The sequence below is a fragment of the Prionailurus viverrinus genome, chromosome A3, assembly GCF_022837055.1.
Source record: "Prionailurus viverrinus isolate Anna chromosome A3, UM_Priviv_1.0, whole genome shotgun sequence".
NCBI classification, from domain to species: domain Eukaryota; kingdom Metazoa; phylum Chordata; class Mammalia; order Carnivora; family Felidae; genus Prionailurus; species Prionailurus viverrinus.
In genome coordinates, this window is record NC_062563.1 from 27,664,478 (window position 1) to 27,689,812 (window position 25,335).

Here is a 25,335-nt window from a genome sequence, read left to right on the forward strand (position 1 = left end):
GACAGTGGGGCTGGCGGGGTGGGGAGGGGGGTGGCGGGGAACACAGGAGGCACTTAATCCAGACATGGGGCAGGGCGCGTCAGGTCACTTCACGGAGAAGGCGATGCTTAAGCTGTAACGGACCCCTCAGTACGTTGTTGCCATTTTAGAACATGGCTACAAGTTCTTTGACATTCCTTCCATAAATTTCCTGCCTCTTGAGTCTGGACTGGCCTTCGTGATCCACGTTGTAACCAATAAGATGTAGCAGAAAGATGCTGTAGGTTTCTACACTGAACCACCACCTAAGAAGTCCAACACCCCTAAGGTCGTCATGCAGTGAAGAAGCCCAAAACCTATGGAGAGACTCCATGCAGGTGCTCCAGGTGGCAAGGGCACCTGCCCAGGTGCCAGACGAGTGAAGAAGCCTCCAGGTGATTCTAGCCCATAGTCATTTAAGTCACTCCCAGCTGAAGCAGCGTCTTCCCGACTGAGGCCCAGCCACCAGGGAGCAGAGACAAGCCATCCCCTCTTACCTTGTCTAAATTCCTGACCCTCAGAGTCCATGGACATAATGGAAGGGTGGTTATTCACACTACTGAGTTTTGGGGGCAGTTCAGTATATAGCAATTATAACTAGAACAATAAGATTAAGCAGATTCAGGTGAAGGAAAAAGCTTTCTAGACACCAGCAACCGCAAGGGGAAAGGCTCCGCCAAAGAAAATGGCATGGGACAGAGTTGGCTGTGGCTGGCTGGAGGGGGTGGTGAGGAGAGAGGAGACAGACTGACAAGAGCATGAAGGGCCTTGAGGGCACTGAGACTTTGTCCTGGGTCTCCACACTGCAGCCCGAGGGGTCTTTGGAAAACAAATGGGACCACCACTGAAAACCATTCAGTGACTCCCCATTACCCTCAGGATCAAGTCTAAGATTCTTGGCCTGGCATTCAAGGCCTTTCGCAGTTGACTTCCTTATTGTTTTATGGACTCTTCTTCAGCTATCAGCTCTACCCTAAAACTCTGCCTCAGCCATGCCAGGTCACTCCCCATGACGATGCCCTCCTATGCCATTTGTCTTTGCTCTTGTTGAGAAACCGGAGGGAATTTGGGCTAATCATCTTGCCTTTTGAGGCCTTAGTTTCCCTATCTATTCAGTTAGGGGGTTGGAGCAGAAGTGTCTAAGAGCATATCCAGTCTGGCGTTCAGGGAGACTATGAAAAGGAGGGGGAAAGCTGCTTGCAACCCAAACCTGCCTGTCTAGCTTCTTTTAGGTTGCCTAGCAATGGATGCCAACCGTCTCCCCCATTCTAGAAGGTTTCTTAGCAACCCAGTTTCTCACCCTCGGTTGTTTTCAAGGTTTCCTGTTAACTAAATGAATGCTAAGTTCTGCTCTTTCTCCTCCAAGAAATTCTGCGGCCAAGGATCTCTTTGGAGACCTGGGTCTCATTGGCCAGAACTAATCACATGGCTTTGTCTAACTTCAAGGGAACTGGGAAATATATGTGAAGCACATGGAAATTTGGTGAGCAGTCCATGTCCCTACGACAGTGTTTAAATAAAACCTCTTCGACAAGGTGACATATGAGCAGAGATCTGAATAAAGCCAGAAGCTAGTCATGCAGATATCTGGAGAAAGATCAATCAAGGCAGAGAAACAAACAAGTACAAAGGCTCTGAAGCCTTGAGATAGGAGTTTGCCTGATGTGCTTGGCTCATTCTAGGAATAGCAAGGATGCCAGTGTGGCTGGAGTAGTGAGAGAGGGAACGGAAGAAGACGAAATCAAGGAGGTAGGTAAGGTTGTGGGGGAGGGGCAACCGTAGGTCCTAGTAAGAACTGGTTTGGCATAGTCATTGGTGTGTAACAGACCGTCTGTCAACTTAATGGCCCAACACTTTTATTCTCTCTCAAGATACTGTGGGTTTATGGGATTCAATGGGATAATTCCACTCACATGATGTCATCTGGGGGCTCGAGTGGGCTTACACGTCTAAGATGACTCACCTGGACTGGAGTCCAAGAAGGAGCTTTCCAGAAGGGAGTGTCCCAAGAGGGAGAAGAGGAAGCTGGTCTTCTTGAAAGCTTAAGTCCAGAACAGGCACGACATTGCTCCCACCACACTGGGTTGGTTGAAGCAGTCGCCAGGGCCAGCTCTGAAGAGAAATGAACTCCAGCTCTTGAAGGGCAAAGGGACAGAGAGTTCGTGGCCATATTTATTCCACCAGTTTTCTCCCTCTTACCCTGAGTAAGATGAGATGTCAGTACAGGGTTTGGGGCAGGGAATGAGACTCCCCTATGAGAATCTGACTCATGCTTTAAGGATCCCTGTGGCTACAGTGTAGAGAAGGGACCCAAGAGGGGGGCAGGGCAGAAGCACTAGGTGAAAAGGGATAGATGATGGGAGTCTGAGATGGCAGTCATGCCCAAAGTAGGGCCGTGGCAGCAAGTTTGTCCCACTGACACCTGACTGTCCAATAAGGTGGCCACTAGCCACATGTGACTATTTAAACTTAAATTTAAAGTAATTAAGGTTGGGGCGCTTGGGTGGCTCAGTCGGTTAAGCGACCGACGCTTGGTTTCAGCTTGGGTCACGATCTCGTGGTTTCGTGAGTTCAAGCCCCACATCGGGCTCCGCGCTGGCTGCTGGGAGCCTGCTTGAGATTCTCTCTCTCCCTCTCTCTCTCTGCCCTTCCCCCACTCGTGCTGTCTCTGTCTCTCTCAAAATAAATAAACTTAAAAAATTTTTTTAAAAAGTACTTAAGGTTAGGGGGCACCTGGGGGGCTCAGTCAGTAGAGCGTGTGACTCTTGATGTCAGGTCGTGAGTTCAAGCCCCACGTTGGGTGTAAATCGTACTTCCAAATAAATAAATAAATAAATAAATAAATAAAGGGGTGCTGGGGTGGCTCCGTTGGTTAAGCATCCGACTTCAGCTCTGGTCATGATCTCACAGCTCATGAATTGGAGCCCCACATCGGGCTCTCTGCTGTCAGCACAGAGCCTGCTCCAGATCATGTGTCCCCCTCTCTCTCTGCCCCTCCCCCACTTCTCTCTCTCTCTCAAAAATAAACATTTAAATAAATAAGGTTAAATACAATTCGATTCATCAGTCACACTAGCCCCATTGCAAATGCTTAATAGCTAAATATGGCTTGTTCAGGCAGCACAGATCTAGGACATTCCCTTCTTTGCAGAAACTTCTATTGGATAGCACTGGCTTAGTGAACCTTCTCACCTCTTACCGGGTTCTACATCTAAAGTCTTTGACTACAGTATCCCACACTCTGACCTCAGACTCCTTTTCTTCCCATCCACCTATTTTTGGACCTCACTGAGCTCCTCTGTCTGGAACCCCTGCATCTTCTGCCCCACCTGTCCAGGAGGACCTACCCCAGGAGTTGGGGTACCAGCAGCCTCTTTCTTCATTCCCAGGTCTCCTGACACTGCCGAAGAAAGTCACAGCCGCGCACGCTGTGGCCTCTCCAGATCGTGGCCTCAGAGCCATCAGAGCAAATTCAGATTCTGCCACATTGTGACTGAATGACCTCAGGCAAGTGGCGTCATAAGGTTGCTGAGAAGATAAATTACCCTGGCACATAGTAAATGCTCAGTAAGTGATATCCGTCCCCACCACCACCATCATTATTACTGATCATTCCAAATCTTTACCACCCTTTAAAAATTGTGGTAAAACATACATAACATAAAATTTCTCCCTAACGATAGTACATTCACGATGTTGTGCATCCATCGCCGCTATCTCGTTCTAGAATATTTCCATCACTCCGAAAGGAAACCCATTAAGCAGTCACTCTCCATTCCTCCCTTCCCCTAGCCTCTAGGAACCACTAATCTGTTTTCTGTCTCTGGATTTTTGGACTCTGGGTATTTCATATATATGGAAACATACAATATATGGCCTTTTGTGGCTGGTTCACCACCCTTTTTAAGCCTCCTGTTGAACTAAAACTTTCTCTTTCTTTTTATTTCGTATTTTATTTTTTAAGTAACCTCTAAACCCAACGTGGGGCTCAAACTCACTACCCCACGGTCAAGTTTGGCAGCAAATTTGTCCCACCGACGCCTGACTGTCCAATATGATGGCCACTAGCCACATGTGACTGTTTAAAAAATTTAAAGTAATTAAGATCAACTCCAAGATCCAAGAGTCGCATGTTCCACTGACTGAGCCATCCAGTACTCCTAAAACCTTGCTCTTTCTTTTTTTTTTTTTCAGTTTGTTTCTTTGTTTGTTTGCCTAGAGAATGCAAGGAGGGGTGGGGCAGAGAGAGAGAGAGGGAGAGAGAGAATCCCAAGCAGGCTCCACACTGTCAGCGCACAGCCCAACATGGCACTTGAACCCATGAACCGTGAGATCCTGACCTGAGCCAGAATCGAGAGTCAGACACTTAACCGCTTACCTGACTGAGCCACCCATAAACCTTCCTCTTAGTGGATGATGTTTCTTGTTTTTCTCCAGAGCATTCGATTTATCAGATGTCTTGTCACTCAACTTCCTACCCTCGTCACCTATAAACTAAGGTGACCATACTAGTATTAGGGACAATTTGTTGAGTTATTACTCTGGTCCAGGTGCTACACTAAGGGTCTTATATGAACATCTCATTTCACTCTTACAACTCTTCTGAGAGGCAACTACTAATATTACTTCTATTTTACGGTCAGGGAAACTGAGGCTCAGAGCCGTTAAATCATGGAAGTACCAAGTGGCAGAACCAAGATTCACACCTGGACCTGAAAGACTCCAGAGTTCAACTCACAACCACTACCCTGTATCTCTTCTCAGTGGCCACCCTCTCTCCTTTCCCCGGGTCTCAGAGAATACTGGATCCTTCCTGTGCTGGCTCAAGGCCAACCTATCCTCCTGTACGCTTGACCTCATCCCTTCCTGTTGCCTCCAGAACTTCCAGAACCCTCTCCACTACCATCGGAGCTGAAACTGATTTGAACAGCTGTGGACTGGAATCATCTGGTTGCTTCTTCACTCACTTACCTGATGCCTGAACTGGAATGACTGAAAGAGCAAGGTCTGCTGGGAATGGTCGCTTCACGTGGGCTCTCCGTGTGGTTTTGGCTTCCTCACAGCATGGCAGCCTCAAGGTAAACAGACTTCTTGCATGGCTCCTCTCGTCTCCAAGAGCTAGAGTTTCAGGGGAAGTACACGTCCTTTTTTTTTCTTTTTTTAAACATTTATTTATTTTTGAGAGACAGAGACAGACAGCATGAGCAGGGAGGGAGGGAGACCCAGAATCCGAAGCAGGTTCCAGGCTCTGAATTGTCAGCGCAGAGCCTGACGCGAGGCTCGAACTCAAGAACCGCGAGATCGTGACCTGAGCCGAAGTCAGATGCCCAAACCGACTAAGCCACCCAGGCGCCCCCCTGCATGTTCTTTTATGTCCTAGCCTTGGGAGTCAGAGCCTCACTTGTCCCAGGCAGTCATCAGCTCACCCAAGATACTAACAGAGGGTGCGTGGACCCCAGCCCTCCATGGGAGAAGTGCTAAAGAATTTGTTGCCATGTTTTAAAACCAGCACAGGTCGTTTCCAATGCCTCTTCAGCTTCACCTCCTGTCACTCTTTGAGGCCTTTAGTTTGGGGCTCCACGACTTCCTGTCTCTGTCCATCTGTCTGTCTGCCTGCCTCTGTCTCTCACACACACACATAGTTAGAGTAAGTAGTACATGTAAAGCACTTAGACAAGCCCTTCACACATAACAAGCAGCATATATTTGTTACTATTACTGGTCTGTGTTCAGTGAATGTTTGTTGAGCTGCCTACTCAATGCCAAGCAATACGTGAGGCTCTGGGATACAGCAGTGAACGAAAAAGATCTGGCCTCATCTCGCAGAGTTCATTCATCCCTGTGTCCCTGCCCCCAGCGCATGGAGAGATAGAATGCATGCTCAAGGCATGAAGGCATGTTTGTGCAATGGTGCCTGAAGAAGCTCAGAGCAGTGCGGTGACTTTCCTAAGAGCACACAGCACCAAGTGTGGGACAAAACCAAGGCTGTGGGCACATGACACGGAATGAAGTAGACACAATTGCCAAGGCCTGGCTGTCCAGAGAGATGGGCCATAGGCACGCGCTGCCCAGGGCGGAACTCGCCGTAGGTTAGAAGCAAGAACAAGGGAGGCCATCTCATTGGCTCCTTCCAGAGGAGACCTGAAGCTTCTCTCCCAACCCCTTCTCCCCAACCCCAGCTCCCTTCTCAAGATGAGAGGGGCTGATCCTTAGCAAGGGACAGGGGTTCAAAGAGGAAAAGAGAGTGGAGAGAGGGTAGGGGACTCAGTGAGAGGTGAGGGCCCCAGGGAGAGGTAGGGGGCTCCTGAGAGCGAGATGGGGCTCAGCCATGGGTGAGGGCTGAGAGAGAGAGAGCAGGAGTCTCTGGAGAAGGGGGGGGGGGTGCTCTGCAAGAGGAGCGTTTGTCTACTGGCTTGGGGGCTCCATGCAGGGGACGGAGAACCAGAGAGGGGAGTGAGGCTACAAGGAGGAAGTGAGGGGTCAGCGAAGACGAGGGTGTTCAGGCAGAGGGATGGGAGATTGAGGGAGTGATGGAGAGTCAGATGTGGAGTTTCAGGGGCCGCGGGAGGGGGTGGGTTCCAGGGAGGCCTGGGGGTTTCCGCGAGGGGTCTGGGGTCTCAGAGGAGAGAAGGGAACTCTGGAAAGAGACAGGGGCTCTCCATCCTGCAGGGGTGCGCCATCTGCAGAGCCAGGCCGTGGGGCGGGCGCCCCCCTCCCACCCTCGTGTCACCCCCGCCCCCGACTGCGGCGCAGGCGCCGACAGAACCAGCTTCGGCTCGGCTCTCTCGCTCCGGCTCCCGCTCCGCGGAGACCGCAGGCAGAGAGGTGAGCTCAGCCCTGCTCCGCGCGGGGCCCGACCCCCACTCCGCCTTCTCCCGGGTTCCGGGGAACCCCACCCCCGCCCGCATCCCCAGCACGGCCACGTCCAGCCCCGGACGGGACGGCGGCGCCTAAGCCTCGGCGTTGCCTCGGGCTTTAGGAGGTGAGGTCCCAGAGAAGCAGCAGGGGGCAGAGGTCACACCAGCCGCCTCGCCCCGAGACCCCTCAGGGCTGAGAGGATGGGAGGAGGCTTCAGAGGACCAGACCCGTAGCCACCTCTCTCCTAAAACCCATCCCCACCCCTCCGTGCCTCGGTTTCCCCCTGGGAGAAAGGATGCAGTTAATCTCGCCCAGGGAACTGGTGGTCCGGTCAGAAACAGTGGTGCGGTGGAGAGAGGGGAGGAACTGGCCGGATTTCGCTGGCCTCGCCACCCCCCCCAGGAGGGAGCCCCTACTCCCAGCCTGGGCTGCGCCGGACACTGAGGCGGGCGGGTCTGGGGGTCTGGGAAGGAGAACTGAGCGAGGCCGTGCCGGCGAGAGATTCCATCCATCTTCAGGCCGTCCCGCCTGTCACTCTCGCGTACGCCTCCCTCCGCCGGCCTCCGCCGCAGTCTCCCCCCTCGGACTCTGCAGCCCCCTCCTCTTCCCGCTCCCCCCCCTCGCCGAGCTCCTCCCTCCTCCCTTCTAGGGACACCTCCCCAGCGTTTCCTATGGCAACCCACGTCCCGGGTATCCGCGTGGTGTCCCGAGCATCCTCCCTCTCCCTCCCCCTGACCGCCCGACCCCCTCCCCGCAACCTCGGGCAGGGGAGGAGGAGGGGCCAGGCTGACGGGGAGGCAGCGCCAAGGTCACCTTCCTTCCCCATTGCCAGCAAGATTGAGTGATTAGGTGTATTTGGGGGAGAGGGACCGTGAGAGTTGCAGGGGAGGAGCTAATCCAGACCAGCAATTCCGCGGCGTCCCCTCCCTGCCCCTTCCCCTAGGGTCTTTTAATAGTCGCCGCTTTGACTCTGACTGCCCCTTTGGCCCCCAAGCATGCCCCCCTACCCGGGGCCTCCAGACAGCTGCGGCCGGGGGGCGGGTGCCTCGCTGGCCACACCCCCTGGGAACCCCGCCCCCCACCTCTCAGGGAGATTCCTGTTCTCTCCAGGGACCACTCGCCCTCTTCCTCCGTCTTTCGTTTTTGGTCTATGCCTTTTCCCATCCTCTGTCCAAAGAAAAAAAATTGTGCCCTTTCCTTTTCTTCCTTTTCCCCGAGTTTTGAGTGAGGATGATGAAGAACCGCGATTTATAGACAGGCCTTGAGAAGAGCCCTTCTGGCGCTTATGTGGATCCCTGGGGACTCCAAGAATCGCCCCAACACACACTTACGTTCTGCGTGTCTTTGTGTGTTCTTGTTTCTCTGTGGCGTGTCTTTGAATGTGGGTGTCTGTGTGTCTGTTTCTGTATCCTGTCCGTGTCTCTATGTGGTGAATGTGTGCCTGCGGGGGTATGTTTCTGCCATGTTTGTGTATCCGTGTTGCTGTGTGTCTGTGCGTCAATCTGTGCGTCTCTGATGTGTGTGTGTGTGTGTGCGCGTGCGCGCGCGCGCGCCTGTCTGTGCTGTGTGTGTATGTGTGTGCTGGTGAGTCTCTCTATGCAGGAAACTGAAGGCCACATTGATTGGAAATTGGGGGGGGGGGCTAGAAATGATCTTATCTTTCAGTAGAAGTGCCTTGCTTTATTTTGTTTGAAGCTGTTCAGGGGTGTTGGTGCAGGAGCCCAGTCCGTCCCCCTCACAAACCCCTCTTCCCCCCAACCCACCCCTCTCCCCATTCCCCACTTTGGTTTTAGTCCTCTCCGTGTGTGCATACGCAAGTACTTTCCGTGACTCAGTCCTCAGGGTCTCCATCTGTGAAAAGAGAGATTCTTAAGATTAGCGGTTGCCAGAGGCGGGGGTGGGGGGTGGGCAAAACGGGTGAAGGTGGTCAAAGGTACAAACTCCAGTTAGAAAACAAGTAAGTTATGAGGACATGATGTACAGCATGGTGACTGCAGTTAATAATGCTGTCCTGCATATTTGAAAGTTGCTAAGAGAGTTGCTCTTAAAAGTTCTCATTACAAGGAAAGAAATTTATTGGTAACTACGCATGGTAACAGATGTTAACTAGACTTACGGCGGTCATTACAAATACCAAATCATTATGCTGTACACCTGAAACTAATATGACGTTACATGTCAATTATACCTCAATAAAAAAGTCTTATTAAAAAAGAGGGGTTCAGGGCGCCTGGGTGGCTCAGTTGGTTGAGCATCCGACTTTGGCTCAGGTCGTGATCTCACGGTCCGTGAGTTCGAGCCCCGCGTCGGGCTCTGTGCTGACAGCTCAGATCCTGGAGCCTGTTTCAGATTCTGTGTCTCCCTCTCTCTCTGACCCTCCCCCGTTCATGCTCTGTCTCTCTCTGTCTCAAAAAAATAAATAAATAAATAAAGAGTAAAAAAAATTAAAAAAAAAAGAGGGGCTGGTAGATAGGTTTCCCTAGAAATCTAACAACCCTTGAGCCTCAGAGGGCCCCTGGCTTTCACCACCTCTGGAGTCAAGATTTCCTGGGACTTGGAGGCTGTTGCTTTGTGAGGGGCAGCCCTGGGGAGGGATTTTTTTTTTTTTAGAGCCTTGCACCTTGGGAGCTCGGCCTGATTAGGCAAAGTGTCAGCCATGACAGTCACCCCCAAGAGTACCCTGAAAACGGGGAAGATTTTGAGGGGAGATAGGGATGGATACGGAGCTCAAAAGGTTTAGGATTAAAAATAATAATGAAGAAATTACAGGAATAGTAACTACAACAGCTGCCATTCCTTGGCCTCAGATACAGTGTGAAGCAGGTGTGATTATCAGCCTTGCTTTACAGATGAGGAAACCGAGGTTTGGAGAGGTGAAAGCATTTGTCTAAAGTCACACAGCCAGGAAGTGGTGGATCTGGGATTCCAACCCAGTCAGTCAGGCTCCAGAACCCACAGTGCCAGCCACTGGGTGGCCTCCAGACTAAACAAGTACAATTTGTTGGCACCTACAATTGTCAAGCACTGGGCTCAGTGTTCCTGCGCATTGGCTCATTCACAGTGTACGTAGGGAAAGACAAACCAGCATCCAGAAGGCCGGGCTGTGTTACGAGTGTGGGTTATCTCAAATGGGAGGAAGAGCGGAGGAGGTACAAAGATTCAGGGGGCCTGGGAGGGTTTCACTGGGCCCTCTGCCCACTGCACCTTGCTTCCTCCACAGAGATCCATGATGCCAAACTGTGACCGTTCCTGCGGCTGTAGCCGCGGCCCCAGCGTGGAAGACGGCAAATGGTATGGGGTCCGCTCCTATCTGCACCTTTTCTATGAAGACTGTGCAGGTATGGCCCTCAGCGATGACCCCGAGGGGCCTCCTGTCCTGTGTCCCCGCCGACCCTGGCCCTCACTGTGCTGGAAGGTAAGGCCAGAGGAGGAGCAACTCATGTGATTTCCTGTGACTGCAGAGAGGACATGGGATCAGTGGATAGAAAGGAGAGGGATGATATAGCAGATAGAGGCGTCTTGCTTGTGCAACAAACAACAACAGCAACAAACACCCACCTGGGGGGGGGGGTGCCTGCCTGGCTCAGTCGGTAGAGCATGCGACTCTTGACCTCAGGGTCATGAGTTCAAGCCCCACCTTGGGTGTGGAGCCTACTTAAAAAAAAATTGCCAAATGGCTACTGTTGATAAGTCATTCAACACCATACAAATTTGGGGCGCCTGGCCGGCTCAGCCGGTAGAGCGTGCAGCTCTTGATCTTTGGGTTGTAGGTTTGAGCCCCACACTGGGTGTAGAGATTACTTAAAAATAAAATCTTGAGGGGCGCCTGGGTGGCTCAGTCGGTTGAGCGTCCGACTTCGGCTCAGGTCACGATCTCACCGACCGTGAGTTCGAGCCCCGCATCGGGCTCTGGGCTGATGGCTCGGAGCCTGGAGCCTGCTTCCGGTTCTGTGTCTCCCTCTCTCTCTGCCCCTCCCCCGTTCATGCTCTGTCTCTCTCTGTCTCAAAAATAAATAAACGTTAAAAAAAAATTAAAAAAAAAATCTTGAAAACACACACACACACACACAACTCAAATGGATTTAAACAGTAGACCAGAGGTTGAGCCACTTCAGGTGAGGTTCAATCCAGCAGTTCAAACCGGCACCCCGAGGACTCAAGATTTCTCTTAGTCTTTAGGCTCCCCGTGGCGCCCCCATCCAGGTGGCCCCTGCTAGGTTTCAGGATCCCCAGATAGCTGCCACCTTGCTGACCCTCTGGGTTTCCCTCCGCACTACCCATGGGAAATCAGAATTTCCTCCAGCCTTTCTTTCAGAAACAAAAACAAAAACAATGCTTTTCATTTCCAGAAGTCCTGTCAAGCATTGCATTGGCTCTGACTGGGTCCCTTGCCCGTCTCTCAACTGATCGCTATGGCCACAGGGAAAATAGATACTGACTGGCATGAACTGGGGCTCATCTCAGTTAAATCTTACTGTGGTTTCACAATGATATATTGGGGTACTGTTGCCAGGGCCGGGGAAGACAGGGGAGAAACAATCGGTGTCTCTAACAACCAGGGAGAGAGGTCAGTCAGGGCACACAGTGTGGGGAAAGGCGTGGAGATGACAGTAGGCTGAGTGCCTACCCTGAGCGTAGCTCTTTGCTAAATACTGTACAGAGACCGAGGCAGGGGTCCCTTTCCCTCTGCTTTCAAATGGCTTCTCTCCAGGGGGGGAGGCAAAGTGTCAACCTATCTACAGTGAATGCACAACCCCAGGCCAAAGGATCAGAGGGTGCCAGGAGAGGAGAGACTGTCAGTGCCTGGGGTGATCAGGGAAGAGCAAAAGAAAAGTGAGTCCGTAGCTTAAAATTTTGAGCATCTTCTAATTCCCGGGCAGGGAGCGAGGCTCTTGTGCACAGAGAATTTAAGATGAGGCCCCTGTTCTCTAGCAGCTCCTAGCTGTGCTTCGTTTAGTCATTCTGCAAACATTCCCTCAGCTCCTGCTCTTTACCGGCACCGTGCTAGGAAGACACCGCGTGACCCAAAACAGACAGTGTCTGTTGTCATAGCTCCCTGGGCCCTCTTTCCAGCGGGGCAGGCAGACCTCGCTTACACGGTAACGAAAGTACATGTGTAAGGGGCATCTGGGGGGCTCAGTTGGTTAAGTGTCCAGCTCTTGATTTCAGCTGAGGTCATGATCTCACGGTTCGTGAGATCAAGCCCTGAGTCTAGATTCCGTGCTGAGCACGGAGCCTGCTTGGGCTTCTCTCTCTCTCTCTCTCTCTCTCTCTCTCTCTCGTCTGCCCCTCCCCCACTCATTCTTGAGCGTGTGTGCTCCCTCTCTCAACATAAAGAAATCAAGTTTAGAAAATAAATAAATGGGCAAGAAAGTAGATGTTCAAGTGTGCACCAAGGTGAGTGCACTGAAGAACAAACGTGCAGTGTTTGTATGAATCCAAAGCAGGGGACGTGACCCACTCCAGGAGCATCCTGGAAGGCTTCCCTGAGGAGGTGAGGTTTGAGATGAGATCTGGGGGATGTGTAAGAGTTATCCCAACAGAGAGATGGGGGTAGATGGGACAGAGAGAAGAGATGGGACCTAAATAATGATGGCAGGAAACTCAAGGTGGGCAGGAGAAACCTACTAAATGGTTCCTAAGTGGGAGTCGGGAAGGACATTGATCAAGGGGCCTCAAGATTCCCAACAGAACATGATATCTTGTGCCCCTCATCAGTTAGGTCCTAGAAGGTATGTTCTGTGACTCCTCTGTGATTCCCATCTCTAAGGTTAGACCACGGAGTTACCTTTAAGTCCACTTGGGATCACCTTGGGGCCCCCCACTGACCCTGACTACCTCCCAATCTGTCTGCCTCTCTCCAGATCAGCCTGTCTACGGGGACCCTTCTTCTGTTGCTGGGTGTGGCGGCCCTGACCACTGGCTATGCAGTGCCCCCCAAGCTGGAGGGCATCGGAGAGGGGGAATTCCTGGTGCTGGATCAGCGGGCAGCCGATTACAACCAGGCCCTGGGCACCTGCCGTTTGGCAGGCACGGTACTCTGCGTGGCGGCTGGGATCCTGCTGGCCATTTGCCTGGTTTGGGCTGTGGCCGGCTGGCTGAGCCAGGACACCAAGGCAGAACCCTTGGACGCCGAAGCTGATGGCCACGTGGAGATCTTCGGGGACGAGCCAGAGCAACAGCTGTCCCCCATCTTCCGCGATGCCAATGGCCAGTCTTGGTTTTCACCACCTGCCAGCCCCTTTGGGCAATCCTCTGTGCAGACCATCCAGCCCAAGAGGGACTCTTGAGCTGCCCACAAGGCTAGAGGGGGAGCCAGACCTGGGGTCTGGACCATGCCTCTGTCCCATCACACCCTGCCCTCCAACTGTGTCCCTAACTTCTCCCTGAGAAGCAGGTCCCTTTCACCTATGCCCCCATAAGATCCAGCTCCAGGTCAGAGAGGCTGGAGCTCAGATCCCAGTGCCCCTTCCCAGGGATTGGGCCCCAACTCATCCAAGATGCCAACTTTCCCCAAGTCCTCCCCAAACTTCCCTCCTTTTCAAGGCCCTTCAGGAGTAGAAAACATCCCCCTCAATCTATCCTTGCTCTACTCCGACCTTGGCCAAACCCCTTACCCTTGCAGACCATCAGTTCCTGTCTATCTACTATGAGGGGATTGGCTCAGATTCTGGAGTTCCATGACTTTCCTATTCTACCCAGATAAAAGCACTACTCTCCATAGGCAATGTTGTGGGGAAAGGTGGTAGGGTCATCCTCTTTCCCTAAACCCTTCATCTGTCAGCTGCCCCAGGGTGCCTGAGGATGGGTCAAAACCCCCCACTTGGACTTCTCCAGGATGGTGCGAACACAGTCACCTCCTTCAGAACGTTTTCTACGTCCATGTTGGCATCAGAGCCCCTCAGTCCCCCCCCCCCAAATCGTGAGCTATTATTAGCCCCAGTTTACAGATGAGGTGACTGGGGGAGGCTGGCAGTCTGCAGGAATCAGGACCCACATCTTCAGCCTCCTCCTGGGCCATCTCTTGTTCTACACATATGGAACAGGGGGCCTGCTGGACACCTTCCTGGCTTCCAGGGGGCCTCAAGGGTTGGGGGACAGTTTGGGCCCAGAGAGCCTGGCTGCAGGCTTGATGGTCCCCGGTGGCTCAGAAGATGATTTGGACATGCGCTTAAATGGTTTATAAGAGCCAGGGGTCAGGAGAACTGGGATGTCTTTGCCGCTGAAAATCCACTCATCTAGAAACCGTCACCCACAGGTTACCCACAGGTCCTGACCTCACCCTGTAACAAATGTGCCCTGCTGGGCCCCCAGCAAGCACCTCGGTCCTGCAGCCTCCCTGGCCAGACGCATCATCTCCATTCTCACCACTAGAGGGAGCTCCAAGACAGCCGGAGAGAGGCGCCGATGGCCTCCGCCCCATACCCTCCCCACCTCGGTCGCACCTCCAGCCTGGAGGGGGTCTCCCGGGAGGGTCCTCTGTTCTCCCCCACCCGGCCGGCACTACTGCCCTTGTGCCCCACGCCCCTTCCCCATCCTGCCCACCCCTTCCGTCTTGCCTTCCCTTTCAATAAACAGCTGGGATGGATACTGACTTTGCTTCTTTTCTCCCTGAGCATGGGGCAAGGGTAAGGAGGAGAAAAGACTGGTAAAGCACCTCCCAGGTGCTGGGCACTTACATCCACTATTTCGCATTCGCGTCTCACGCTAATTCTCCGAGAAAGGGGACTATCGTTTTCGTTTTACAGATGACTTAACTAATGGTCAGAGAAGTGACCCAAGGGTGGGTTTACATGCTAATTTGTTGGGAAGGAAATTTCTCCAGCATCCTCACTGCTCCCACCCCCGAGAGGGATATGAGGCCAGGAGTACTGGGAGAGAGAGCCGGAGCCAAAGCTGGACAACAGGAACAGCTAACCCCTACTAACACTTAAGGAGCACCAGGCGCTCTCAGTGCCTTACAGACAGATTATTTTCCCCAAACCCTGCTCCCAGGCTGCAGGTATGTATTTCTAACTGCCTTCGCCTGAGTGTTGAGGCCTCGCCCAACTATCCCAAACTGGATCTTTTTTTTTTTTTTTTAATTTTTTTTTTTAACGTTTATTTATTTTTGGGACAGAGAGAGACAGAGCATGAACGGGGGAGGGGCAGAGAGAGAGGGAGACACAGAATCGGAAGCAGGCTCCAGGCTCTGAGCCGTCAGCCCAGAGCCCGACGCGGGGCTCGAACTCACGGACCGCGAGATCGTGACCTGAGCTGAAATCGGACGCGTAACCGACTGAGCCACCCAGGCGCCCCTATCCCAAACTGTTTCTGTCAACCCTCCCCTCCAGATCCACCCCTGCAGGAACTACCCACCCCCACCCCCCTGCTTGCTCTAGCCAAACCCCTGGAGTGAACTTGGCTCCTGTCTTTTCCTCATGCTCTATTCCAACCCGGAGGCTAGCCCACCTTGGGAATACAGCCTGACCCCACCCCTCCTCACCCTCCTTTCAGCTTCTCCCTGGCCTAAGCCACCATCGACTTTCTCTGAGATTATTGCACCAGCTTCTCCCTGGTCTCCCCGGTCTCCCGGCTTTCCCCCTCTGTGCTCCCTCACCGCCACCCGCCCCCCCCAAGTCTAACCTCAGCAGAGCAGACAGATCCGGGTATAACCATACCCTTTCTCTGCTCAGAACCTCCCATGGCTTCCATCTCACACAGTAACACCAAAGTCTTGGGTGGCCTGTAAGGTCTTACATGATTTACTGACACTCCCTTCCCCCTTTCTTCCCCTGTGACCTCAGCTCTCTCCCTCCTTGTCTCCTCTCCCGCCTCTTTGTTGTTCTTCCAACATCAAGGCCAGCTCCTGCTCCAGGCCTTTGCATAGCTGTTCCTTCTGCTGGTACATTTCCCCCAGCTCACCAGCGGGCCAACTCCCTCACCCGCTTCAAGCCTGCACAAACGCCCCCCTTTTCAGCGAGGCCTTCCCTGAACAGCCTGTTGTAAAATGCGACCTTGCCCCCATTCCTTATTCCCTTTGGAGTTTGGTTTTTGCTTTCCTATAGCATTTATCACCTTTCAGTATACTATATCACTTACCTATTAGTGTTTGCCACTTGTCTACCCCCTGCCGCAGTATGATCTCCACAAGAAGGAGGATCTTTCCTTGCTCTATTTACTGGCATGTCCCAAGTGCCTAGAAAATGTCTGGCACATAGTAGATACTCAATAAAATGGGTTGAATCAATCAATCATAGTTTTACAGAGAACGATGGTGAGGCTCAGGAACACGGAGCAGCTTGCCCAAGGACACACAGGTAGCAAGGGGAAGAGATGGGATTCAAATGCAGGCAGTCGGGCTCCTGAGTCCACAACCTGCACCACCGCACTGAACTGCCCCTTGGTTTGAAGGCCCAGAGCTGGGGAGATGATATCAAATGCCAATAAGTGTATTCAGGAATGTTTCTTGCCCTGTGGAAATGCGAGCACAGTGTTAACCGACATTTCTTTCCAGAGAAGTTAGAATCCAAATTTTTATCTGAAATGTACCTATTTTTAAACATTTAGGGGCGCCTGGGTGGCGCAGTCGGTTAAGCGTCCGACTTCAGCCAGGTCACGATCTCGCGGTCCATGAGTTCGAGCCCCGCGTCAGGCTCTGGGCTGATGGCTCGGAGCCTGGAGCCTGTTTCCAATTCTGTGTCTCCCTCTCTCTCTGCCCCTCCCCCGTTCATGCTCTGTCTCTCTCTGTCCCAAAAATAAATAAAAACGTTGAAAAAAAAATTTAAAACAAAAACATTTGTATCTGTTTCAGCATTTGACTAGGTGCTGCCCAAGACAAAACATTCCCAGGGAACAACCCGTGAGTGGCCGTGTGTGACCTCTGACCTGGGTACTCTGGGTTAGTGCCCACAGCTGATCAGGACCAGGGATAGAATTTCACATTGACAAAATGGCCCAGAAAAGGGAGGTGGACATCCACCCCAGAAGATCTATGTCACATGAGCTTTTCTTTCCAGCTGCCATGTAGGAAGCCGACCCTGCTCTTGTAACCCCAATAAATCCCACGCCCCCACAGAGCCCCATCCCCACAGAGTATCTTATTTCCGAGAAGCAGAATCCAATAACCAAAGTGAATTCCCAACCGTCACGTGAATCCTTGAAGAATGTCAAAGCAGGCTGTTTCACTGTTATAGTTTGCCAGTGGGAATATGTACCGGGTTGAATACTGTTTCCCTAAAGTTCATGTCCACCTGGAGTCGGTGACTGTGACTTTATTTGGAAATAGGGTCTTTGTGGGACAGCTGGCTGGCTCAGTCAGTAGAGCATGTGATTCTTGATCTCAGGGTTGTGAGTTCGAGTCCCACGTTGGGTGTAAGGATTACTTAAAAATAAAATCCTTTTTTTTTTTTTAAAGAAATAGAGTCTTTGCAAATATAATAAAGTTAATATGAGGTCCTATTAGATTAGGATGGGCCCTAATCCAATAATCAGTGTTCCAGTAAGAAAGGGCAATTTGGAGATGACACACACAGAGGGCAGGCGGCCATGTGAAGACAGGCAGAGTCTGGAGTGATACGTCTATAAGCCCAAGAAAACTAGGGGTTGCCTGTAACTTCCAGCAGCTAGAAGAAACAAAAAAGCCTTCTTCCCTAAAGGCTTCCGAGGGAGAATGGCCTCCCATTCAGACTTCCAGACTCCTAAACTGACTTCAGATTTCAGACTTCCAGACTCCTAAACTGTAAGACAATACATTTTTGTTGTTTTAAGCCACGTAGTTTGCGGTACTTTGCAGAGGAGCCCTAGGAAATTAACACAGGGTGTAAACCAGCCCCGACTCCAAGACACGCAGTATGGCAATATCCAAATGGAAAATACACATGCCCTTTGGTCCCTCCCTCTCACGCGGGTATACCTATAGGTTCAATTCCACATGCAGGAACACCGCAGTATCGTTTGTAAGAGAAGACATTTGGAAACAGCCGACATGCTCATTGGTAGGGGACTTAGTTAATAAAGCGGGGCGCATCTATGTTGCAGGAACACCGGGACACCGTGTAAAAGAATGACAAGGTCCTTGAGTACTGATCTGGACTGATGTCCAAGTTATATTGTTAGATGGAAAGGTATAGGGTGCGGAATTCTATGAATACTTTCAAACCGTTTGTGGAGAAAGGAGAATATTGGCGGACGTGGCCTGTGCATGCGTGAAATCCCTGTTGACTGGTTGCCTCGGGGAGGAGACCGGGGACAGGGTGGCGGGGGTGGGACTGGAAGGGAGACCGGCACCGCGTAAGCTTCCACTCCCTTTCACTTTTCAACCACGTAGGATGTACTACACTTTAAAACATGATTACCGGTAGGAGCGCCTGGGGGGCTCAGTCACTGTTTGTGGGTTCGAACCCCACAATGGGCTCTGCGCTGACAGTGTGGATGGAGCCTGCTTGGGATTCTTTCTCTCCCTCTCTCTCTGCCCCTCCCCCGCTGGTGTGCATCTTCTCTCTCTCTCTCTCTCTCTCAAAATAAATACACTTTAAAAAAAGCATGATTGGGGCGCCTGGGTGGCTCGGTCGGTTAAGCATCCGACTTCGGCCCAGGTCATGATCTCATGGTCTGTGAGTTCGAGCCCCGCGTCGGGCTCTGTGCTGACCGCTCAGAGCCTGGAGCCTGTTTCAGATTCTGTGTCTCCCTCTCTCTCTGCCCCTCCCCCGTTCATACTCTGTCTCTCTCTGTCTCAAAAATAAATAAACATTAAAAAAAAATTAAAAAATAAAAGCATGATTAATTATAAAATGTAAAAAAAATACGCATAACGGATTATTGAGAGAATTAGAAAAATCACCCCCAGAGCACCACAGGAAGAATTTCTGCAGGCCAAACCCACCTATGAAAGCTCAAATTAGTGGGTGAAACTTTATTATTATTTTTTTTAATTTTTTTTTCAACGTTTATTTATTTTTGGGACAGAGAGAGACAGAGCATGAACGGGGGAGGGGCAGAGAGAGAGGGAGACACAGAATCAGAAACAGGCTCCAGGCTCTGAGCCGTCAGCCCAGAGCCCGACGCGGGGCTCGAACTCGCGGACCGTGAGATCGTGACCTGACTGAAGTCGGACACTTAACCGACTGCGCCACCCAGGCACCCCAATGGGTGAAACTTTAAAGTGAGAGAGGATATTTGCACGGTCTCTAGCTCCCTCCCCCCACAAACACGTGTAATTTCTGTGGTGGCTTTAACCTGTCCTCCGATGTCCTCCTCTCCAGGCGGTGAAGCTTGGTTCCCCTCCCCTGGAGCGTGAGTTGCACTTTGCTTCCCACAGATGGAATGTAGAAAGGGGAAAAATAAGAGACGTGACAGTGGAGAGATCTGTCAGGCACCACCTGAACCAAAGGATCAGGTTAGCATCCCTGGTAACACGTCTCGTGATAGCATGGCCCCCTGAAATGGTGTGATGGAGACAGGCACTTCACCCTTGGTGTTCTTCCTCCCCAACTTCCATAACTTCAACCTGACCTTGGGAAACCCAAGGGGTTTCCCAACCTGACCTTGGGAAACGAAACATCTGGCCAGCACTCTTCGGAAGTGTCAAGGTCACGAAAGACCAAGAAAGACCAAGAGACTGTCGCTGATTGGAGGACAGTGAGGAGAGGCGGCTGAAAGGTATATAGGAACTCTCTGTATTGCCTTCGCCACTCTCCTATAGATCGGAAATTATTTTCAAGTAAAAATAATCATGATGGTAACGATTGTTCTTGTCAAGATGGAGTAACAGAGGGGGCGCCCGGGTTAAGCGGCAGACTTTGCTTCAGGGCCCGTGAGTTCGAGCCCCGAGTGGGGTCGGTGCTGACAGCTGGGGGCCTGGGGTCTGCTTTGGATTCTGTGTCTCCCTCTCTGCCCCTCCCCTGCTCATGCTCGGTCTCTGGCTCCTTCAAAAACAAATAAACATCAAAAAAAAAAGGAGTAACAGGAATTAGGTTCACCCTCCCATCTGAAAAAGACCAGGAAACAAGTGAGAAGAGCTCCCCCCTCCCCCGGTTGCCCCAGGGCACTTCCCTGGGAGCTTCCAGGCTGTGGCACGGATTTGAATCCTCTCAATAAATGAGGATTCAATTTATTGGCGCCTGGGTGGCGCAGTCGGTTAAGCGTCCGACTTCAGCCAGGTCACGATCTCGCAGTCCGTGAGTTCGAGCCCCGCGTCGGGCTCTGGGCTGATGGCTCAGAGCCTGGAGCCTGTTTCCGATTCTGTGTCTCCCTCTCTCTCTGCCCCTCGCCTGTTCATGCTCTGTCTCTCTCTGTCCCAAAAATAAATAAACGTTGAAAAAAGCATTTAAAAAAAAATAAATAAATGAGGAGACAAGTAGACAGCAAATCAGTAATTTGGACACTGTCCCCCAGCTTGACCTAATTGACATGTAGAGGGTGCTCCCCCCACCCCAAGAGCCGAACACAACAGGGCCTTGGGCTTTGGTGGCTCCTGGAGACCCAAGGGGCGCTTGGGGGTACAGAAGAGACACAGAGCATATAGCTGCCTCGGGCGCCCTCTGGTGTTCCTTCAAGGTGGTGGCGGCTCAGCCGGTTGACAGCTTCTCCCCTACATCCGAGGGAAGCCCCTCTTCCTTTAGCCTGCGTTCCCTGCTCTCTGAGGTGGGGAGACCTGAGCTGGAGAGGGACCGACGGGCTGGTGGGGGAGGTTCACCTTCTGCCTCACCCCCTTTTATTCCAGAGCCTGAGCACCCAACCCACATCACCCCAGGGGCTACCCTCCCTCCTGTTGAGTCCTGTATACCCTCCCCACCCCTATGGTCCCGGGGGCAAGGTTACTTCTCAAGCCCAGTTCCAGGGGAGCTCCTCCACCTCACCCCCAACTGGATCTAAGAAGAGGTGATCTGAGGCCACTGTCTGGCCTCTGGGGGCGCTGTGCCAGGGCAGGGAGATGCCCCAGGGTGAAACAAACAAAGCGATATTGACAGAGATGGGGAAGGTATTCCTGGGAGGTGGAGGGAGAGAGCCAGCTGTGAGGCAGACTATCAGCGACATTCCTGCCCCAACTCTTTGTCCCAAATCTTATATTGAGGGCAGGCTGACAGGGGGACAGTCGGCCAGGGTTCAAGTCCCTGTGTCAGTCGAGGCAATTCCCTAACCCTTCTGAGTCTCCGTTTCTTTTCCTCTAAAATAGGGGACAACAAGGGACGGTGGGTTGAGCGTCCAGCTCTTGATTTTGGCTCAGATCATGATCTCAAGTTTCGTGAGTTTGGGCCCCAGTGGGGCTCTGTGCTGACAGCTCAGAGCCTGGAGCCTGCTTCGGATTCTGTGTTTCCCACTCTCTCTCTGCCCCTCCCTGCTCAGGCTCAAAAATAAATACACATTAAAAAAATTTTTTAATTCTTTTTAAGGTTTATTTGTTATTGAGAGACAGAGAGAGACAGAGCATGAGCATGGGAGGGGCAGAGAGAGGGGGAGACACAGAATCCGAAGCAGGCTCCAGGCTCCGAGCTGTCAGCACAGAGCCCGACGTGGGGCTCGAACTCACAAACCACGAGATCATGACCTGAGCTGAAGTCTGAGACTTAACTGACCTCGCCACCCAGGCGCCCCCAAAAAAATTTTTTTAAGGAGGACAACAAGGACACAAACCTCTTGAGATACTTGGAAGACCGGATGAACTTAACACAGAGCTTGGCACGTAGGAGCGCCCGATAAATGCTAGCTATTGTTATGCCAGAGGAGAAATCTGAGGTCCAGATTAGCAGGCAATGTACAAGTTATAATTATGGATGACTCAGACGTGGTCCTGCCCGCCATCACAGTCTAGCGGAAAAGGACAGCCCTGCAGACTGATGATGGCAGTAAAATAGAGGAAGGGCCGCAATTGAAGGACCAGGTGAGGTCACATCACAGAGGACAGACGCGGGGAGATTAAGAGAGAAGCACATACCGCACCAGTCCGTGCCATGCGGTGCAGGTAGTATTTCACACAAACTCTTTTCACCCTTGTGCCACCATAACGAGGTAACCACTATCTCCAACTCGTAGAAAAGGAACCTGAGCACAGTGCTTAGGCCTCTTGCCCCGGGCTACACAGGTGACATTGAACCCAAACGTCCAGGTTCAAAATGTTCCATAACTCTGGCATCTGTGGATGTAGAAATAACCCCAATGCCCCCCAGAGTGTACCAACTAATCAACCCGATAAAGGATGAGGTCATCTGCATAACCCCTCACCCAGGCCCACACGGACACAGGCAAGCATATGGGTGTTGGGTAGATATCCAGATATCACGTTTACCCAGGTAGACACCTTAGTCTGTCCTGCCTGTGACAAGTGCCCAGAGAAGCCTCTGGAACCCCCCGCCCCCCAAGTATGGTGTACATTGTTGGGGAAAAACAATCTGCCCGAATGAATTCACAGACACACGCATCCATGTGCGAATTGGCCGACCCCTGCCCAAGCCCTTGAGTGAGCATGGTGCCTGTGTGGGCGTGTACCGCGACCCATTCGTGCGCACACCAGCCGGCGTGTAAATTATTATAATGGTGTGTTTGTGGACGCATTGAGACCCTCAAGAGCGTATTTGCCCTGACTCGCATTGCCTTTCTTTAGCAGCTACGTGTATTGAAGATCTGCCGTGTGTAAGTAAAAATAAAGCTCAGAGGGGTGCCTGGGTGGCTTAGTCGGTTAAGCGTCCGACTTCAGCCAGGTCACGATCTCGCGGTCTGTGAGTTCGAGCCCCGCGTCGGGCTCTGGGCTGATGGCTCAGAGCCTGGAGCCTGCTTCCGGTTCTGTGTCTGCCTCTCTCTCTGCCCCTCCCCCGTTCATGCTCTGCGGTTTGCCCAAGGTCACACGGCTAGTAAATGTCTGGGATTCAAACCCTGGTCCTGTAATACTGGGCAGCGCTGTCTGTGTCTCCACTGCCGAGCAGATGTGTTCAAAAGTGGGCAGCGCCGTGGTTGAATTTCCACATTGACATTCCCTGTGACCTCGGACACATCATGTCCCGTTACAGGCCACGTCTTCACGTGTCTAATCACAGGTGTGCTCCGTGGGCCCGCGTGGTGGTGGGGCCAAGTCTCAGCCTGGGTTGGCATCACCAGGGGCCCATGAGCTTCCTGCCCCAGCCTCACCAAACCTCAAAGCCCATGACTCAAAGCCAAGCCCCGGGCACCAGGCCATCAGGAGTCTGGTGCTGGAAGAACCCATAGGATTTGATAAGCATCTGGCCCAGGACATGCGGTCAAGGCAGGGAGAGGGAGGGAAGAAAACAGGATATTCACCAGATGTGTGTCCCGGTGGGGCCCACGGGCTGAGTTCGGCAGAGGAAGAGTTGCCAGGCCTCAGCATCTAATACCCACTCAGTGGAGACTTGTGTGAGGGAAGGGGAGAGGGCAGAGGGAGGGATCGGGGCTGCGCCTTGCCTGATACTGGAGGCCCTGAGGGAGGCGGGGAGGGGGAGCAGGAAGGGTAATAAATAGAAGATGGAAAGAGGAAGGAAGCGAATGTATCTTCTCCACCGATCGTGAGTGCCCGCCCTGGGCTGGGGACTACGGATGCCGGGTGGACTGAGCCCTGCTGTTGCAAAGCTCAGAGCTCACATGACACCAGTCAGGCCAGGCAGCTGGGAGGGCCCAGCCAGTCTGGGCAGTCATCAGTGTGCCTGCAGGGAGAAGAGTGTGCAAGAGGTGTGTGTGTGTGTGTGTGTGTGCACACAAGCACCTGCACAGCCTGGTGTCTACATGTGTCCTGTGAGCATGAGCGTGGCCTCGTTTTTTCCCCTCCCCAGGCCTCCGCCTGACCCCGTCCTGCCCCTTCCAATCACAGGACAAAGGCTCTCCTCAACTCAGACCTCGGAGCCCAGGGGTAAAGGTTTGCATTTATAGAATAAAAAATGCCCAGCAATTCTGAGCTTTTATGATGCTGAGCACTTTCACATTCATTCATTCTAGACAATTATTCACTGAACACCCAGTAAGCCCCCCCCCCCCCACTCTGTGCTAGATATAAGGATGCAACATTGTTGCTTTCTGGGTTCTTCCTTTCTGGTGGGGGCAGGAGGGACAGATGATACACAATTCACTACACGCGTGAGGTCCTCTCAAACCTTGGCAAGGGCTGTGAATAAATTAAGACAGGGTTACGGAATAGAGACAGACCCCAGGGACTGGGGCAGACTGATGCTTCATGAGTGGTCAGGGAGGGCCTCTCTGAGGAGGTGACATTTGACCTGAGACCCAAAGGAGGAGGAGGAAGTGGGGAAGGTGTGGAAAAGTTCCAGGCAGATGGAGCAGTAAGGATGAAAACGCTGAGGCAGGAAGAATTTGGTTTGTACAAACTAGAAAAAAGGGAGCGCGGGGCGCCTGGGTGGCCCCGTCGGTTAAGCGGCCGACTTCGGTTCAGGTCATGATCTCATGCTCTGTGGGTTCGAGCCCCGCGTCGGGCTCTGCGCTGACAGCTCAGTGTCTCCCTCTGTGCCTCCCTGTCTCTCTGTTCCTTCTCTCCTCGCACTCTGTCTGTCTGTCTCTCTCTCTCAAAAATAAAGGTTAAAAAAAAATTTTTTTTTATAAATTTTTTTTAACGTTTATTTATTTTTGAGATAGAGAGAGAGAGACAGAGCATGAATGGGGGAGGGTCAGAGAGAGGGAGACACAGAATCCGAAACAGGCACCAGGCTCTGAGCTGTCAGCCCAGAGCCCGACGCGGGGCTCGAACTCACGGACCGCGAGATCATGACCTGAGCTGAAGTCGGCCGCCCAACCGACTGAGCCACCCAGGAGCCCCCCAAAAATTTTTTAATTAAAAAAAAAAAGCAGAAGCAAGGGACCTGTTGCTCAGAGAGGGCAGTTGACTGTCCCAACAGCATGGCTGGTTAGAGGCTAAGCGAGGATTCGAACTCGGGCCCGGCTAGGCTCCAGACCCAGGCATTTTTTTCCTTGGACCGCAGGCTGCCACAGAGATATACCATCTATGGAATATACACATCAATATACGCACATGGGCACTTACACACTACACGACTCTGCCTGCCTCCCCCCACGGCGAGGGGGTGTGGGCTTGACCGTCACTAAGTGTCAGAGTAGCAGAAATAGCCTACGATTCTACGGCTTTCTCCGTCTTGTGGGGCCAAGTAGAAGGGTTAGATGTCACCTTAGCCCAGCATTCCAGAAGCTCTGGGCCGACAAAAGGTCAAATGACAGGAAGAAGGAAGAGGTTTCCTAAGGGAGGGGGCAGGACCCTTGGGGTGGCCTGTGGAGATACAGACACCCTGGACAGCCCACGAAGCACGTCTGGAAGGAGGGGGAGGAGAGAACGGAGGAAGCAGAGGGAGTTGAAACTGTTGTTAGAAGCCTAGTCCCTGCCAGGCCAACACCTGGCCTCCTCTTACCTCTGCTGGGTCACCTCCCAAGACGGGGTACTCAGCGCCCAGCAAGGCAGGTGCCGGCCCTGAGAAGTTCCTCTTCCCCATCCGTCTTTGTGCCTGTAAAATG

General features: G+C 52.4%; 1 protein-coding gene across 3 annotated transcripts; it reads left to right on the top strand.

Moving 5' to 3' along the window:
- The first annotated feature begins 1,348 nt into the window (after positions 1-1,348).
- On the top strand, positions 1,349-14,389 carry NRSN2 (neurensin 2). 3 transcript variants are annotated; one of them, XM_047853583.1, is made up of 5 exons: positions 1,349-1,501; positions 1,701-1,767; positions 4,662-5,096; positions 10,097-10,291; positions 12,741-14,389. In XM_047853583.1, the coding sequence occupies exons 3-5, from the start codon at positions 5,007-5,009 to the stop codon at positions 13,164-13,166; spliced, it is 711 nt and encodes a 236-aa protein (XP_047709539.1). In that variant the 5' UTR covers positions 1,349-1,501; positions 1,701-1,767; positions 4,662-5,006; the 3' UTR covers positions 13,167-14,389. The 3 variants fall into 3 exon arrangements, with proteins under 3 accessions (XP_047709539.1, XP_047709541.1, XP_047709540.1); XM_047853585.1 differs by having other exon boundaries at positions 4,898-5,096; XM_047853584.1 differs by lacking the exon at positions 1,701-1,767.
- Positions 14,390-25,335: the final 10,946 nt, after the last annotated feature.

What these genes read in the sequence shown, in the direction of transcription:
- NRSN2 (XM_047853583.1), top strand. Translation starts at nt 5,007, where the DNA reads ATGACTGAAAGAGCAAGGTCTGCTGGGAATGGTCGCTTCACGTGGGCT. An exon ending in CACAGCATGGCAGCCTCAAG is followed by an intron (nt 5,097 to 10,096) that starts GTAAACAGACTT and finishes CTTCCTCCACAG; the next exon opens with AGATCCATGATGCCAAACTG. An exon ending in GGCCCTCACTGTGCTGGAAG is followed by an intron (nt 10,292 to 12,740) that starts GTAAGGCCAGAG and finishes GCCTCTCTCCAG; the next exon opens with ATCAGCCTGTCTACGGGGAC.